The 17,132-nt window shown below is 37.6% G+C and overlaps 2 protein-coding genes across 2 annotated transcripts; one reads left to right on the top strand and one right to left on the bottom strand.

The window, feature by feature from the left end:
* Window positions 1-4,008: 4,008 nt before the first annotated feature.
* Window positions 4,009-9,038, bottom strand: LOC117331762 (salivary glue protein Sgs-3-like). The gene is made up of 4 exons (XM_033890638.1): window positions 8,920-9,038; window positions 8,197-8,410; window positions 7,312-7,538; window positions 4,009-6,832 (listed from the first exon to the last, which is right to left on the bottom strand). The coding sequence occupies exons 1-4, from the start codon at window positions 8,966-8,968 to the stop codon at window positions 5,907-5,909; spliced, it is 1,416 nt and encodes a 471-aa protein (XP_033746529.1). The 5' UTR covers window positions 8,969-9,038; the 3' UTR covers window positions 4,009-5,906.
* Window positions 9,039-11,456: 2,418 nt separating this feature from the next.
* LOC117331064 lies at window positions 11,457-12,669 on the top strand. Its single transcript, XM_033889660.1, has 2 exons — window positions 11,457-11,631; window positions 12,135-12,669. Exons 1-2 carry the CDS (start codon window positions 11,529-11,531, stop codon window positions 12,485-12,487), a joined length of 456 nt encoding a protein of 151 aa, XP_033745551.1. The 5' UTR covers window positions 11,457-11,528; the 3' UTR covers window positions 12,488-12,669.
* The last annotated feature ends 4,463 nt before the right edge of the window (window positions 12,670-17,132 follow it).

The raw sequence follows: 17,132 nt of genomic DNA, 5'->3' as shown, positions 1-17,132 counted from the left end.
TTGTGGGAACGAAATTCCCTCATGATTGGTACACTTGCGGGAACAAAATTCCCTCATGATTGGTACACTTGTGGGAACAAAATTCCCTCATGATAGGTACACTTGTGGGAACAAATGTCCTTCATGATTGGTACACTTGTGGGAACAAAATTCCTTCATGATTGGTACACTTGTGGGAACGAAATTTCCTCATGATTGATACACTTGCGGGAACAAAATTCCCTCATGATTGGTACACTTGTGGGAACAAAATTCCCTCATGATTGGTACACTTGCGGGAACAAAATTCCCTCATGATTGGTACACTTGCGGGAACAAAATTCCCTCATGATTGGTACACTTGTGGGAACAAAATTTCGTCATGATTGGTACACTTGTGGGATCAAATTTCCTCATGATAGGTAAACTTGTGGGAACAAAATTCCCTCATGATTGGTACACTTGTGGGAACAAAATTCCTTCATGATTGGTACACTTGTGGGAACAAAATTAACAAATGTCCCTCAAGATTGGTACACTTGTGGGAACAAATGTCCCTTATGATTGGTACACTTGTGGGAACAAAATTAACAAATGTCCCTCAAGATTATTACATTTATGAAAACAGATGTCCCTCACTTGGCGGATTGTTTTTTTGTTTTCATTCACATACTAATGGATCAAAAAGATATAATAAAACCAATGTTATCAAGTTTGACCTTTGGCATATTGATGGTAGTTATTTTTTATTTATATAAAAATGTCAGATATACCGTAGAGAACTTAAAATCTAGGAATCTGCAGACTCTTTAACATCAGCGGCTTATCTCAATTCTAACTTACAACTTGTCAAATGATAAACGATTAACGTGATTATTTTAATTTCTCTGTTGTTTGCATGATCCAAGTTGATTCGATGCCCAGGGACTCTTTTACCAATAGCGATGAATGTGAAATATGTAGCTTGCTAAAACAACTTATAACACAGGTTTTTAAAAGATGCTGGATGATGAGGATCATGGGAAAGTTTCTTACTCACATCATTATCTCACCACGTGTGATATGAAGGTTGACGTGATTGTTGATATGTTTACATCATGTCTTCTCCCTGTTAAGGAGCCTTTATACTGGCTTAATCACAATACACAGGGGCAACTCTCAAAAGTCTATTTTTTAATTGGTTGCTTACTCCCTTTTGATTAAGGTTTAAAAGCCCTTCTTCTTCTATATTATAAATTAATATTGTGTTTTCTTAAATGCTTTTTTGGATTTCCATGTTTTTGATTCCAAAGCGTCTCTGGAAATGTTCTAGAATGTTGAACGAGCTGTATGATGCAATGTTGCATACAATATGCAGTACATAATGAATGCATTACTACAATTAATACATAAAGTCGTTTTTACCATTTTTTAAACACTGATGCACTCGTGAAATGACATGTCGGACGTCACTGTTCAGAGATCAGAATACCACCTCTTACCACATAATAAACGAACATCGACCAATTACTACACAAACATTATACCACAAAACAAGGAGCTTCTCCGGAAGGTCAGTAAGTAGTTTTGTATTGAGTAAAGCGTGGGGTGAAAGGTAACCTTGTACCTGTTCATATAGATATTGTCTTTCATGGGCGTGCTTCTAATCAATATTCAAATCAAACCAATCAGTCACCAAGTTGTCACGATGCTATATTTCGTACATAGTAACGCTGTCTATTGATCAGCGGAGATATCTTTATATATGTATTAGTATGATGTATAAACGGCTGTGATATATGTATTTATGCTAATGTCTTTTTTTACAACCTTTTGATTAATGTCAATATAATTTGATTTATATATTACTGTACTCTGATGCTACATATTTACAGATATGCTGATTTTATGTCTATATTTTCTGGTCAAAGCATCCAACAACACCGACGACAAGCACTGAGGTGTCGGTAACAAGATCGACTGACAATCTAATTAAAATCTTGATGCTTATTCTCATTACGTTACATGAATATCTAACAATGTCGCATAACAGGTCAAGTCAGGATGACTTTCGTTATCTCAATATTTCACTTTCATGTCGAATTTTCAATTTTTCGATGTCATCGATCTCAACCATTCGTCACTTCATGCATCTGAAGCTAACCATGTCGGTACAGTATGGTTATAGTTATATGCTTCGTTGGACAAAATGACTTTAAACAGATTGACAGATTATACAAAAATCATTTCCAAGATGCTGTAAGAAGTAATTTGATTGGTTAATTCAAAAGGTCACCAAGTGTCGTCAGATATCCATGTCACATAGTGAGAATGACAATCTAGATTTTAATTACGAGGGCTGATTGATATGTTATGAGTCTCATATTGAAGAATTTGAATTTTGCCGGACATATTGTATTATTTTTTCGACATAATCACATTCAGTATCTATACACTTTCAGTTTTGAAAATAGATGCAAGACTGATGGAGTGTGATCAAGTGAATAAGGTGGATGTTCAATAAATTTAAAGCCACAATCGTGAATGGCAGCTATGGCAATGACAGACTTGTGAACATGAGCACTGTCCGGATGGAATAACACACCTTAGTGAGCTTTCCGTAGCGTTTAAGTTGAATATTTTCCCGTAACTGCCTCAGAAGCGAAGCATAGAATGTGTTATTGATTGTTTGTTCCTTTTGGAGATAATCTATCCGCAGAATACCATCTGTATCCCAGACAACCGAGGCCATAACCTTCCCAGCTGATGGAACAGTCTTTGCCTTCTTTGGCGGGGAGAGCCAGGGTGCTTCCATTGTTTCGATTGTTGTTCGGCCGCTGGGGTAAAATGATGGACCATATTTCATCCATAGTGACAAATCTCTGAAGAAAGTTGGAAGGATCTTCTTCAACAAGGTTAAGATTGGAATGGAATGTATTCTTTCCTATGAAATGTCTGTCAGTCATAACAATATCATGCACTTTATTGACCATTTCTGGGGTTGCAACATTGACAGGCCTTCCAGGACGTGGGTCATCCTCAAGGCTCTGTCGGCGGTGCTTAAATTCCGCCACCCACCTTTTTACTGTAGCATATGAAGGACATCTTTCTCTGGTGTTGCTTCCATATCATTATGGATATCCTTAGGTGTTACATCGACTAAAGCCCAAGTGTACACGATCACACACCTGTCGGTAGACTCTGCCACCAGACAAATGCAATGGTGATTAATACACGTGTTATGATTGGCCGATGGACGCTCGCCAAACCTCTCATTTGCATAATTTATTCAATTGAAAGTCATACGAGTGCCCGGGCGAATGACAAGCGCCTAGGCGATGTTGACGAACGCATGTTTCTGAACGTTATTACACACAGTCAGCGAAAATGTCTGAGGGGAACCTTTAAAAGTTCCTGAAAGAAATCGACCGAGGACACGCGCAATATTCGGACGAGTTCTAGATCTAGAAACACTCAGTTACAAGTATTTTAACACTGAAATTCCTACGGCCTTTTAATGTCGAAAACATGAAAATACCTGTCATCTACAATTTATGCAAAAATCCCAATACATGTACATGTACAACTAGTAGTATTAGGCCTAGGAATGCCAAATGTGAAGTCCATGGTCCAAATCAAATTACCCAATAAACAAAACAAGTTTTAATATAAATACAATTATTATCTAAAACTGATTGGATTGATAGCGTTTGAGATATCAATGCGTAATAGGCCTCACGATGCAGTGTCGGTTAAATCATGCACACGTGTAAATCTTTCAGTCGGTAGACAACACGTGTGCATAACACGTATTGTCTCGATCTTGTAATTCCACACGTGATTACTGACAAGTCTGAAGAAGAACTTGCTCCATTCCCAAAAGGGAAGCCATTGAGAAATGTGTTTACGGCAAAGAATTGTCGATTTTCACTACTGTGGAATTCTGCAGTGCAGTGAAGAATCACTATGTTTACATTGTCTGAGAAGTGCTGATAGTCCGACACCTTGTGACAGCTAGTCCTATCACAAAAAAAGCTAATGACAAAAGTGTCTTTGTTAAATCTGTGCCTTTATTGTATTCGTTCACAATTAAGAAAGTCACTATCAACACAAAGTTATAAACAACATTACATAAAGCTATTTGATACTCAATTATGGTAAAAATATAACAGCATATTCCATAAACCATTTTGTTATATTCTCCATGCCAAAGCAAGTTTTCGAAAGCAATATTTACAATTGCGCTGCAGTGTCACTATATACAATGTAAACCTAGTAAGCTGTGTTTCGGTTTATAGGATTATGAACATAAATGATTACGAATACGAACAGGATCTGAATGTTAACAAACATGCACGTCCAATGACGTTCCGTTTTGACAATTATCACTTTTTGGACAGAATCAAGCAAACCTGCTTGATAATTTGAAAAAAAACAACCTTTATTCGCTCACTGTCCGCCATGGGTCTTCTGAATGTCGGATTGTGCAGTATCGTTTCAGTAGGCCTATTGTTTAAAATAATGTAGGCATTGTCACCAAGCTGACAGGACACACATGTCTCTGGAGATGACTCATGCCCCTATAAGTAGTTAAGTCGGCTAACAATATGCATATGGGTTATCAAGTAACCCAATTTAAGTCAGCTGTAAAAATAGGACGCTGACGGTTTTTTTTATTCATTGCGATCGCTTATTGAGTTTTCAAATTTAGCAGACATGCATCCACAACATGATGTAATAAACTATGACATTTTTAATAACGCCAATTATTCCAAGTGGTTTTACAACACTTTAAACAAGAACAGTACAAACAATGAAAATGTTTGAACAGATTCATGATTGAAATCCTTTTTATGCCAGTTCTTTTCAACGGGTTTTGTGAAGTGGCGGGAAAGTGAGCATGTACTACGAGCTGTTCCGTCAATTCATCATTCCCGGGGCTATTGGAGATGTCTGTTAAATATTTTCCACTCGTTATTATTTTTTTTGCACTTAGTAAGTGTGAAAATGTTTAAGTTCATCAGTATTAAACTGGACCCCTTCCCAGTTTGTGGTTCATGCTTTTTTTCTGTAATCATACAATGGACGTACATATTCCTATAGCCCGAATCTGAACGCAGTTAAATGCTTAAATGAATAATAATATAGATGTTTTTTCCTTCTTGAAAACTAATTTAAAAATATAGATAAGCCGACCAGCGTTACCTCATAAACAGGTATTAAAGTCATTGTTTTACTGCAGTTATGCTAGTTTTTTCCACACTTTGTAATACTTGCAGCATGTAACTCAACATTCTTGATCAACTTCACCGATAAACAATGATTAGACATTTTTTTGCCGATGATGAATCCATGTGGACTGAGTCAATCTGACGTTATTTAACGGTAACATAGTTGTTATCTCTAATGATATTCTCTCAAAGATGTTGTTTTCCTGACTAAACTCCTCGTTGAGATTCAGCATTGGAATGTTTCGGTATAAATCTGCATTAAAATTTTAAGATTTTACCTAACATCTGCCTTTTTGAAAAAAAAGTATATTTTTGTATAAACAAGGTTTATCTTTACTTAACATCTGTCCTTTTGAAAAAGTCTATTTATGTATAAACCAGGTTTATCTTTACACAAATAGATACGTAACAATATGTAGGAGTGTCGTTGCTTTTCAAGCTCTGACTTACAGTGTGAGCGAAAATCATGTTTACCTGTATGTCTATGTGACGAAATGGTAACTATATATTATTGCTCGATGGAACATCGACATAGAGTATATATATTCACACCGTGCCGAATAGGCTACTGATCTTGTGTAGATAAACGGGTCGGAAAGATGCTGTAACTGGTAATCGGTACAGTGTGTCTATATCGGTTGTAACGACACTCGTGCACATTGCAACGTGGATCAACCTTATTTGTATATATGCATCCAAACCGACGAAGATATACTTTTATAAAATGAGTTTTAAGGTGATGATCACACTTAACAGATCTGCAAGGATCAGGCCACCAAATATAAAGGAGAGAAGTGCTATGCCCAAGTATCCAACATAGGTCGAGGACGGACGGGGATCGTGGGCACTGGTCCTCTTTCTGATAGTTGACGATAAAGTCTCCTCATCAACTTTTGTTTCCTCCTTTAAACTGTCCAATTTCGCCTGTAGCTCCTCAGTCATATTAACGGTTGAGAAAAACTCTGTATGAGGACTATGATCGCATGGGCACACGCAATCCGTGTGGCTCGATGTAGATAATTCTTCAATGGTTATTCTACTGGTTGTTAGATCCTGCGTTGTAGTTGTAGTTGTGGTGGGTTCATCGGTTGTTGTCGTTGTTGTTGTCGGTACATCAGTAGTCGTCGTCGTTGTTGTTTTCGGTTCCTTGGTCGTTGCCGTTGTTGTTGGTGGTTGAGTTGTAGTGGTTGTGGGTTCCTGAGTTGTTGTAGTGGTCGTCGGTTCCCGAGTTGTTGTTGTAGTGGTTGTCGGTTCCTGAGTTGTTGATGTAGTAGTTGTGGATTCCTGAGTTGTTGTAGTGGTTGTTGTGGGTTCCTGAGTTGTTGTAGTGGTTGTTGTGGGTTCCTGAGTTGTTGTAGTGGTTGTTGTTGTGGGTTCCTGAGTTGTTGTAGTGGTTGTTGCTGTGGGTTCCTGAGTTGTTGTAGTGGTTGTTGTTGTGGGTTCCTGAGTTGTTGTAGTGGTTGTTGTTGTGGGTTCCTGAGTTGTTGTAGTGGTTGTTGTTGTGGGTTCCTGAGTTGTTGTAGTAGTTGTTGTTATGGGTTCCTGAGTTGTTGTTGTAGTGGTTGTCGGTTCTTGGGTGGTTGTAGTGGTTGTTGTTGGGACCCGTGTCGTTGTAGAGGTGATCGTTGGGGCCTGTGTTGTATCTGTAGTAATAATAATGAACATGGAATCCAATACGACAATATCACAGAATAACAAGATGATATACTAATAGAATCGATTAAAAATTGGTATCTTGTCGTAACTGGAATGCTTATAGTCCTTTCAAATAATTTTACCTGTTACCCTTCATTGTTTTGTTGATGGCTGCTAAATAAATTGTTTCACCTCCAAGTCACATAAAAATTAAGACAGTATGTTCAAGTGTTTCACAATGACATACCTAGTTAAGACATTGTATCCAAGTGTTCCACAATTATATAACTTGTTACGACAATGTGTTCAAGTGTTTCGCAATGGCATTACTAGTTAAGACAGTATGTTAAAGTGTTTCACAATGAAATTACTAGCTAAGACAGTGTGTTTAAGTTTTTCACAATGACATAACTAATTTTAAAAAATCTGATTGAAATGTATGTCATTTTTATTTGAAATGTAGCTTATTTAAAAACTACTGGCATACCTGTGTGATAAGGCGTTGAGCATATTGCCCTTATGTTATTAGCACAGTGCATGTCATGCCAAAGCCCCGAGGTGCCATGAAGTGCTATACATCCCAAGCTGCTTTGTAATGGTTGGCCCATCACTTGGTCCCATGGTATCCACGTTTGGTAAACGCCACTGTTTTGTATTTCCAATAATGTAGTGGAAGAGGTTACCCGACTATATCCCAAGTAAGCATACCAGCCGCTGAAAATGCGGAAATGGAAAAGAAATTTATTCAATCTACACGTGTATTCACTATCAACTAATTGTGTTCTTGCGTTCAACATTATAAAAAATTATAAAAAATTCCGATCACAGCCATGTTAAAAAAGATGTGTCACATGCTTTGGCGGTATATTAGTTGTTAATATTAACAAGTTTACCTTAATAAAGCTTTGTTTAAATTGGTAACGAATCTCTGACAACACAGTACTTATATTCTGAAAAAAATATGATCGGTTTTTATCGGCCACACTAGACGTCATCTGTCATGCGTACAAATTATTTTTCTACACGCCTAGTTCTCAATGTCTTTATCTAACATATGAAGAATCTAGAAATCTGTTTTTATATATTTTATATCATTTTTGACAAAAATGGAATACTTACCTTTTTGTCACAATATAATCATCAGTTTAAAATCAGGAAACAAATCATATATCAAAGTAAGGAAATACTAAAACAAAAGTCTAAATAAAGATATCATGCACTTGCTTCCTACCCCATAGCGTAATTGATACGTTGAAAGCTTCACTTGGCATTGATATAATAAAGACTGGAAATCATACAACATGTCATCAGACAGATGTTCCTCCTTAAATATATTGTACAACAGTTTTTAAATGGACTAAGTGTCACTAACCTGACGTTCGCATTATTATTCAATAATAGTTGCATCACTGTGATGAGAGCATATATGTTGGGGATGTAAGCTAGCTCTCCGTTCTCACTCCTACAGCCAGTTTCACTGTCTGCCGCATTTCTCGGCGAATATAAACTCAGTATCCAGTAACAAATATCTCCGTGTGGGAAAAGGTAGTACAACTCGGCACCGCTTTGACATTGTGAATATCCCCCTGAAGAGAAAATACAGTATGCTAGAAAATAAAAGATATATCTGGTTTACGAACCAAGACACATATTGACACAACTGACAGTCACAACTGACGAAGGAAGACAATTTTATGACATGTGCCCTGACCCAGCCTCGAACTCACGACCTTCGACACCTATTCGCCTAGCCAGTAATACCCGCAGCTGATACCATTGCGCCACATCCACGTTCTGTTATCGAACATTTCATTGGTAGAGAAATGGTCGAGTGGTACACTGTTCATAGTGACAAATCGTCTGTTAGATGATATGAATACCTTTACTGTAATGTATATACGTACAGGGATACGAATTATACACAATAACGACATATTTGTCAACGATTAAAAATTTTGCTAATTCAGTATGTCCGTGATTTATACGCTATTTTGACATTCATTTGAAAATATTTTTTCTACTCTGTAATATAGTATAAGAACAACTGCAACAAACACAAAAGATGTTGAAATCTATACAAAGACCATAATCTTACCTGGGTAATTCGCCAGTAATAATATACTGGTCAGAAAGTTCCATAGCATGGTGAAGCTTCTACAACTACAACAACAAAGACTGAGATTTTAACTGTTGTTGTCTGTAGAAGAGAGGTGCTAATAAAATCATTTATCAGGCGTTACGACGGTGTGGTATCGTATTGATGATGCACTTAATTAAGTAAACATGTCCCGATAAAGCTTTGTATGTTGATGGTATGTATCTATAATATGACCTGAAGTCAATTATCAATATCAATTTTCGGCAGCGTAAAGGAACAGAAGGTCGAAACAAAAGTAAAATTGAAACTCACACTTCGTGAATTTTATAGTTGTTCATATACAAATGTATATTGTTTGAATTCGATACATTTTCATGATTGGTAATTCAATACATTAGTAAGTTAATTTGCTCGGTATTTTATACACTGATAGAAACCATTAAAAAGCAAATCAATATCTACTCCACTAATGTTAACATCCTGTGCTTACGTCGATAGATATCGTCCAATATTAAGTGTTCGAGATTGCTAACCAGCTACAGTTATATTCCATTAATAATAAATAACGAACGCAAAAAGTGATCATCCAGAGTGCACGGATAAAATATAAGATAAATAAATAAATAAATAAATAAAACAAAACCCCCTAAAAACAAACAAATTCATTAATGGCAATGTGTTTTACCAATATTACGTTTATCTATTGTCATAGCTAGATAAAAAGGATGATAAAAATCTGGATACTTATGTTTCGTTTCGAATCTAGTGCGTGAAGACTTATCTAAATATCGAACTTTTAAACCAAGAAAAAAAAAGAATGTTAAGAATATAATGTTAAAATGTCGGTAGAACACTGAGCAAATTAAAATAGTCATCGTTTTGGAACACTCAAATAATTCAGTAGCATACTGACAAAACACACAAGGAAATCAAATCAATATAGATAATAACCCAAGTACTGAGGAAAGCATGCTTCAAGCCTAAAATAAAGAAGGGTAAGTTTGTCACGCAATGAAAGTAATGTTTGATGTAGTATATACCCATGGAAATATACAAGGAGAATAAGACAAGGTGTTTCGGAAGAGTAAGCGCCTTTTGCTTCATCGACAACAACATACGTCTCAAGGTCAAATTCGGGTAAGTTATGGGTAAGTTTAGATAATATATCTTAATAAAATTATCAGATATTGTCCATATATTTAAACACGTATTTTATGTTTGTTCGGTATTTGCTTTATGCTTAATTTTCGAAATACATCCCATTATATTATATGTTAATGTTTATTTATTCATATACTAATTGTTACCTCTAGGAGAGAACAAGATAGAATAAGTGGAAACTACGGTGATGACTTCGGAACCACTGTACATAACAACAAGCATCAGACACGGCCGACTTCATATCGCTTAAACAAGCATCAGACACGCCCGACTTCATATCGCATAAACAAGCATCAGACACGCCCGACTTTATATCGCATAAAGCAATATAACATTTCTAATTGAGATACTGATGTAGACCGTAACACTTTCTCATTGTCTTCGCCAACTTTCCTCTCTCGAATATTTGTGTTGTTAATTTCTCCGTCAGTAGTCAATAGCTGCCACGAAAATCGTATTGATGGGAACAATCCATTGAATACTGAATGGTAGGTAAGCAGCGATGTTCTAATTTATAAATGGAAAACTAACAATACGTATCCATTTTCTTTCTTGATTTGAAGCATGTGAACAAGTACGCATTGTTTATATCTATTTGTTCCTCAAATGATCATTCATATATTTAATTGAGCTAATTACTGCCAGACGTAAATTATCAACATGCCTTCAGGCACCCATTTGTATATAATCAGGTGCAATAATCATTGCTATAAAAACATAAATTTCTGATACTATTATAAATTAGTGTCGGATACGAATAAAGTGTTATCTGTTAGAAACAACTTGTCTTATAGGAATTTTGTTGTCGGATGCGAATACATTGTTGTCAGATACGATTCGTGAATATACATTGTTATGCCATTGGTATGCCATCCGTTGTTATTGTGGTCTTGTGTTGTTGTGTGAACAATCAGCTTTGGTGAATGTTCATGAATAGAGTGCTACTATTTGTGATATTCTCACTAAGTATAATCACATACTCTGTTGTAAAATAAAATTATTCACATCGCCGACAATGACGTTTGATTGTTTTGCTTACTTTTATGCATTTTCATGAATGGAATGTTGTGAAGGCCTCGTGAAATATATTTTACAGACTTCTTTCTTAATTTCAGTATTCAATAAGCTGACAACCAAGTGATTTATTTGTTCTCTGCTTGTACATAATTTGCCCACTATCGGTAGGTCATATGTAAATAGAGAACTGATATCGCGAATAGTTTTAGTAGATTAGTTTAATGGAACCTTGAAGTGCTAAAAGCTGATGGAGCTTGAGTAAACATTGGTTATGGCTCAGAACAATACGCCAAACATTGTAGCAACATAAGTATATAGATTAACTAGAAGTATATATTATGAATTAGATTACTCGGACAAGGCAGCATATTATAAATGTTTAGATGTGAGCTTCTAACGGCAGGTTATTTTAGGTTGACATATACTGCATGGAAATATTGGAATATTACATAATTCATGCGCTTATCATGACGTGGAAAACGCTGTTTTGTGGGATGCAGATTCTGAGTATTGCTATGTGCCATCATACAAGTAAGATTATTTTTATCCTTAAATAGACGGAAATCTTTGGTAAATAACAAAAATAAATTTGATAAGACTTTTCCATGGTAACCATTCAACACAGTTTCAATGTTTACTTTTTCAGCGAGACAATTTGTAGATTCGAGATGATGCTTTCTTATTCATGTCATTTAAGTTGCATACCCTCCATCGCATAGAGACAAATACTATTCCATTCTATCTCCATCAGCCTAAAACATTGCTTTCAGAAGACACAAATTAAAAAGAAAAAAAAAAAAAAAAAGCAGCGAAATACTTGTGTCTATTATTCTTGACCGAACCTTAGATAAAGGATCTCAGACTCCATATTCAGGAAGTTAAAGCGTGATGGAGGCAATTTTAGACATATATTGTCACAGACTACAGATCTCTATATCTCATCTAAACGTGTAATGTCATTAATGATCCTTAGATGTTAAGGATCAGGGTATGTACAGACTTATTAATCATATTTTTCTTTTATCCATGTACAGGTTCAGAAGTGTCAAGCGATAACGTTACGGGTGAAGCAACTACGGCCGTGCTTGTATCTACTCAGAGCAACACCTGTTCTTGTGATTGTGATGCAAATGGACTAATTTTTTACTCTGTCGTAAACATCACCGAGGAGCTACAGTTGAAATTGGATACTCTGAAGAAAGAAACCAAGGTTGACGAGGAGAATTTGTCATCGACGATTAGGGCGAGGACAAGTGCCAGTGACCCACGCCCATCCTCTGCTTATGTTGGATACGTTGGAATAGCGCTTCTGGCCACGACATTTGGAGGAATTCTTCTACTCGACCTGCCAAGAATGATCATGATGTTGAAAACATTTTTCTTATGAATTGATTCCAAGGTTTTATTGTAATTCCTGGTTTAATAGTTGTTTATTTTGATATTCTCTACTCTTCTGTAAAGAGCGCCGAGGAGTTAGACAATCGCAAGTTTTTATCATAATTCTTGCTGTCGACGGGAACGATTATGATGTCACTAGAGCAATAAATAGATTAATTGTGCAAATTTAAATATGGTTCCAATTTGTGTTTGCAAATATTCAAATGGAGTTTTCGCATAAAGGGAGTAGGATCTCAAAAGACAATGCAAACAAAAGGTTATTCGAATCGTTAAGCACAATTCAAATATTAATGTTGTACATTTTTTTGTATGTTTTCTCTCTCCTTGGGATGTTTTCATCTTCAGTATTTTAATATTTTATTATCAGGAGCATATTCCACTGATACGTTTTTTTTTTTTTTGGCTCATAATCGATGTCATTCGGGTTTAGATTGTTGATATTGATTGCGAGGCGTCAATATCTATAATATTATACAATTGATAGAATGTTTGACGAGATTGTTTGGACAATGCTTATACAAATGTAAAATGCTGTATCGTTCAGCACAAAATTCATTTTATAGTAACCGGATGGTGATTTATCTGATGGTTTATTGGTGTTTGATCGCAGTAAAAAAAAACGACTCGCTATAAAGAATTCCGATATTTTTCTCTTTCGAAAAATAACACTTTAAACTTGATCCATTTTATAGTAATTGCGACACAAAATGTATTATAAATATCACATATTTTCTGCAGTAGTTTTTATGTACGACGACACTTGAATTCTGAGAAAACGTTCGTGATTGAACAGATGAGCTCCCTTTTTTACCCCTACAATCAGGTAATCGAAGACTGGTTGCCAAAGACAAAGACAGGTATTCTGCCCCTCTAGACTACCAGCATAACTATGCCACCAGACTATCAGATATACGGCTACACTAGACGACCATGAATACTGCGCCATTAGACTACCAGGTATACTGCGCCACAAGACGATCAGGTATACTGCGGCACTAGACTACCAGGTATACAGCGGCACTAGACTACCAGGTATACTTCGCTACCAGACTACCAAGAAAACTGCGGCACTAGACTGCCAGGTATAATGCGGCACTAGACGACCAAGAATACTGCGGCACTAGACTACCAGGTATACTGCGGTACTAGACTACCAGGTGTACTGCGGCACTAGACTACCATGAATACTGCGCCATTAGACTATCAGGTATACTCCGCTACCAGACTACCGTGAATACTGCGGTACTAGACTACCGTGAATACTGCGGCCCTAGACTAACATGAATACTGCGGCACTAGACTACCGTGAATACTGCGGCACTAGACTACCAGGTGTACTGCGGCACTAGACTACCAGGTGTACTGAGGCACTAGACTACAAGGTATACTGCGGCACTAGACTACCAGGGATACTACGCTACCAGACTACCAAGAATACAGCGGCACTAGACTACCAAGAATACTGCGGCACTAGACTATCAGGTATACTGCGGCACTAGACTACAAGGTATACTGCGGCACTAGACTATCAGGTTTACTGCGCCAATACACTACCAGGTAGTCTGTGCCACCAGATTACCAGTAATATTGCGCCATTGGAATACCAGAAAAAATTGATGCGTTTCACTACAATATTTGCTAAAAATCAAACATCAATTTGATACTTTGACTTTATAAATGTCCTTGGAACATATGGTCATAGCAGTGTTTTGGTGGTGGTGACTGTTCGGCCTTCCCCAACGCTTTAAGGTCGTTTGAGAACAGTGCATTTGTAAACGTGACCGAGTTAAGGGGCACTTTATAGCCCGATTTATCCCAGCCTTTATCCCAGCCCATTTAGTGAGTGACACCCTAATACGCCAGTATTTTCTGATTAATTTCATCTCTAGAATGACTCTTTTCCTAAACATACCCTGATATATTCATGACTAGAGCACTAGATAAAAGCAGTAACGTAATAAGCAATTCTACAGCAATATCGATAAAGCAAAAAACAATATATGAACGAAAGAACAACTTACACTAAGAAGAACATGCTTAGTAAGACTAGACATACACTTGTACGTATTCGTTTTTGGAAAAATATACACGTGGTCAAACTTTGAGTTATGTTTAGGGCGAACAGACTAGACATACGATCTGACAATGCACACGCCAATACTCATAACGCAAATACATGTAGTAGTACTAGTGAGCAGTACAAATGGGCATTTCATGAATTCAATAGGAATCGTCAAGCGTGCTCCAATTTAACACTATTTGTTTCAGGGCCCTAGCAAGTGACAATGACAAACCAATGCACTCCCTCTGTCTATGGACATCATCCCATTAACAGAAATAATATGTCACAAACACCTTGGAGTCTTGCAATGGAAATATGGCTGATCATATTCAGCAAATTGTTGTATACGTACGTGGCGAGCTGATTCTCTAAACGAAGTGTTTATGTCACTTCGTCCCGAAGTTGATGTTTGGCGGTGCGTGACCACAATCGGCATAGTCTTCACTTAATCAAACAAGTATAGGTGCGTCAAATACGTCCTAATACGAATTTGACCAGGTGTAGACTACGCCGATTGTTAGTCACGCACGGCATCTCAGCATTGGATGGCGTCCCTGACTAACCGGCACTCAACCGACAGGTAACTATATATCCACTTACCACGGGAAACAGGCAGGGAACCCATCCAACCAATAACATGTCTTGTGCAGGAATGCAGACCATCTGACAATATTGCCAACCAGGAGTGTTTCTCCTCGATTCATCATAGGACCTTGATTCGTAAACCGAGATCATCAGCTTGGGTATTGCCCCCCCGGATCAGCAGCATCCATAACAACGAACATCTCCGAGAGACGGTCATCATCCCCAACGACAAGTCCGAGGCCATCATGGGATATACAAACCCAGAGTGAGGGACGCGCCCAACCGTCTCCAAAGTACCCAGGGTTAGTCGTAACAAACGACGATGCACCCGCCACTGGTGGGGAAAAGGACACACTGCAACATAGCCATTTTTGAAGTCGACACCAGTCCCAGTCTATATGAGCACGACCGACAGAACACCGACCCTCATTCAATAGAGCAAACCCTGCTCTCCATCCATCCGATGTATCTTCAGCGATCCCTTCACCACGGTAAACAGAGATACTACGCAAAAGACATTCGATTCAATGACACACGGTCCCTCTGGATTGGGACTACTGGCGGAGCCCCAAGCACGCCAGCCGGCATACTGAAGGGTAGTCTATGAAATAGGAGCAACCCCAGCGCATCGCGGTTGCTCTGATCTACGCAAGAGGGCGCCACATAGAACCGACCTTCGTATGAAGTCAAACTCGGACTATGAGGGCATGCACTTGCTGTCTGGCCATGAGTCATGATCAATAACGACTGCAAGACAACTTCCTCTTTTCCTCCATCAAGGAATGTTCTCTTAAACGTTGAGTCACAATAGACTGAGAGACCGACACCACACGCAAGACAGCACCAGGTTCTAAAGCTAAACCCAATGGGACACCCATTGACTTTCTACATGTAGTCATCTGGCCGGTCTGAGCTACTTCTGACACCAATATTGTGAGATATGGGCGAGCTTAACCAAGTGTAGACTATGCCGATTGTGGAAACGCACGGCCGAACAGCAACAGTACTATAAACAAAGGCTCGGAAAAAAACTTCACACTATTTGATTTACTTTCTTTGTTAGAATATCGTGATGTGATATTGAACAATCTAATCCTCCTCCTAGTTAAATTTAACTTCACAAAGATTCATGTTTACCCTCCTCGGTTGATTTATGGAATGTATTTCCTGACGACGTTAAGCAAAATCCATCAGCTTTTCACCTTAAGAAGTCCCTTGAGACCATTTACTGTAGTCAGTTAGTTCCATCCTATTACTGCAGAAGTATATTCGGCCAAATTCACCACGCTCGACTGAGGATGAGCAGTAGTTCCCTTAATAATCATTCATTTTAGTAACTTGGACGATAGTCCCATAAGTATTTGTAACCAGTCTGCTGAAACTTCTAAACACTTCCTCCAATATCGTACAGAAAACAGATGGTAACACTTTTGTACGTCAATGAATATCAGAAAACTATGTGGTTCCAAGTTAATGTGATACAGTAAATGAACGTGTACTTAGACTTTGTGAAATGTATTTTAACCTTGTAAATGTTTTAAGCCTTGTTATACCACCAATAATATTCTAATCCGGTTTTAATTCCATGTATGCAGTTTTTCCTGTTACTCCTTTGTCCTCATAAGTTTCCCCCTCAATTCTTTGTGACCCCTCCCGTCTACTTCCGTCCGTGAGTTCCTCTCCTTCTTCTGCTGTGTTTAATACTATATCATCCTAAAGTACATGTAAGTAGTAATGCTGTCCTAATGATAGGGTGATGAATGCTGTCCTAAAGATAAGGTGACGAATGATGTCCAAATGATAGGGTAATGAATGCTGTCCTAAAGATAAGGTGATGAATGATGTCCAAATGATAGGGTAATGAATGATGTCCTAAAGATAAGGTAATGAATGATGTCCTAATGATAGGGTGATGAATGATGTCCTAAAGATAAGGTAATGAATGATGTCCTAAAGATAGGGTAATGAATGATGTCCTAAAGATAGG

The sequence above is a fragment of the Pecten maximus genome, chromosome 7 (genome assembly GCF_902652985.1).
Source record: "Pecten maximus chromosome 7, xPecMax1.1, whole genome shotgun sequence".
Lineage (NCBI taxonomy): Eukaryota > Metazoa > Mollusca > Bivalvia > Pectinida > Pectinidae > Pecten > Pecten maximus.
The sequence above is the reverse complement of the archived record's forward strand: the minus strand, read 5'-3'. Positions and strand labels throughout refer to the sequence as shown.

Coding starts and splice junctions, on each gene's coding strand:
- LOC117331762 (XM_033890638.1), bottom strand. CDS start 8,968: ATGCTATGGAACTTTCTGACCAGTATATTATTACTGGCGAATTACCCA. Junction 8,411..8,919: donor ATTACTGGCGAATTACCCAG/GTAAGATTATGG, acceptor TTTTCTCTTCAG/GGGGATATTCACAATGTCAA. Junction 6,833..7,311: donor CTCAACGCCTTATCACACAG/GTATGCCAGTAG, acceptor TTATTACTACAG/ATACAACACAGGCCCCAACG.
- LOC117331064 (XM_033889660.1), top strand. CDS start 11,529: ATGGAAATATTGGAATATTACATAATTCATGCGCTTATCATGACGTGG. Junction 11,632..12,134: donor TGCTATGTGCCATCATACAA/GTAAGATTATTT, acceptor ATCCATGTACAG/GTTCAGAAGTGTCAAGCGAT.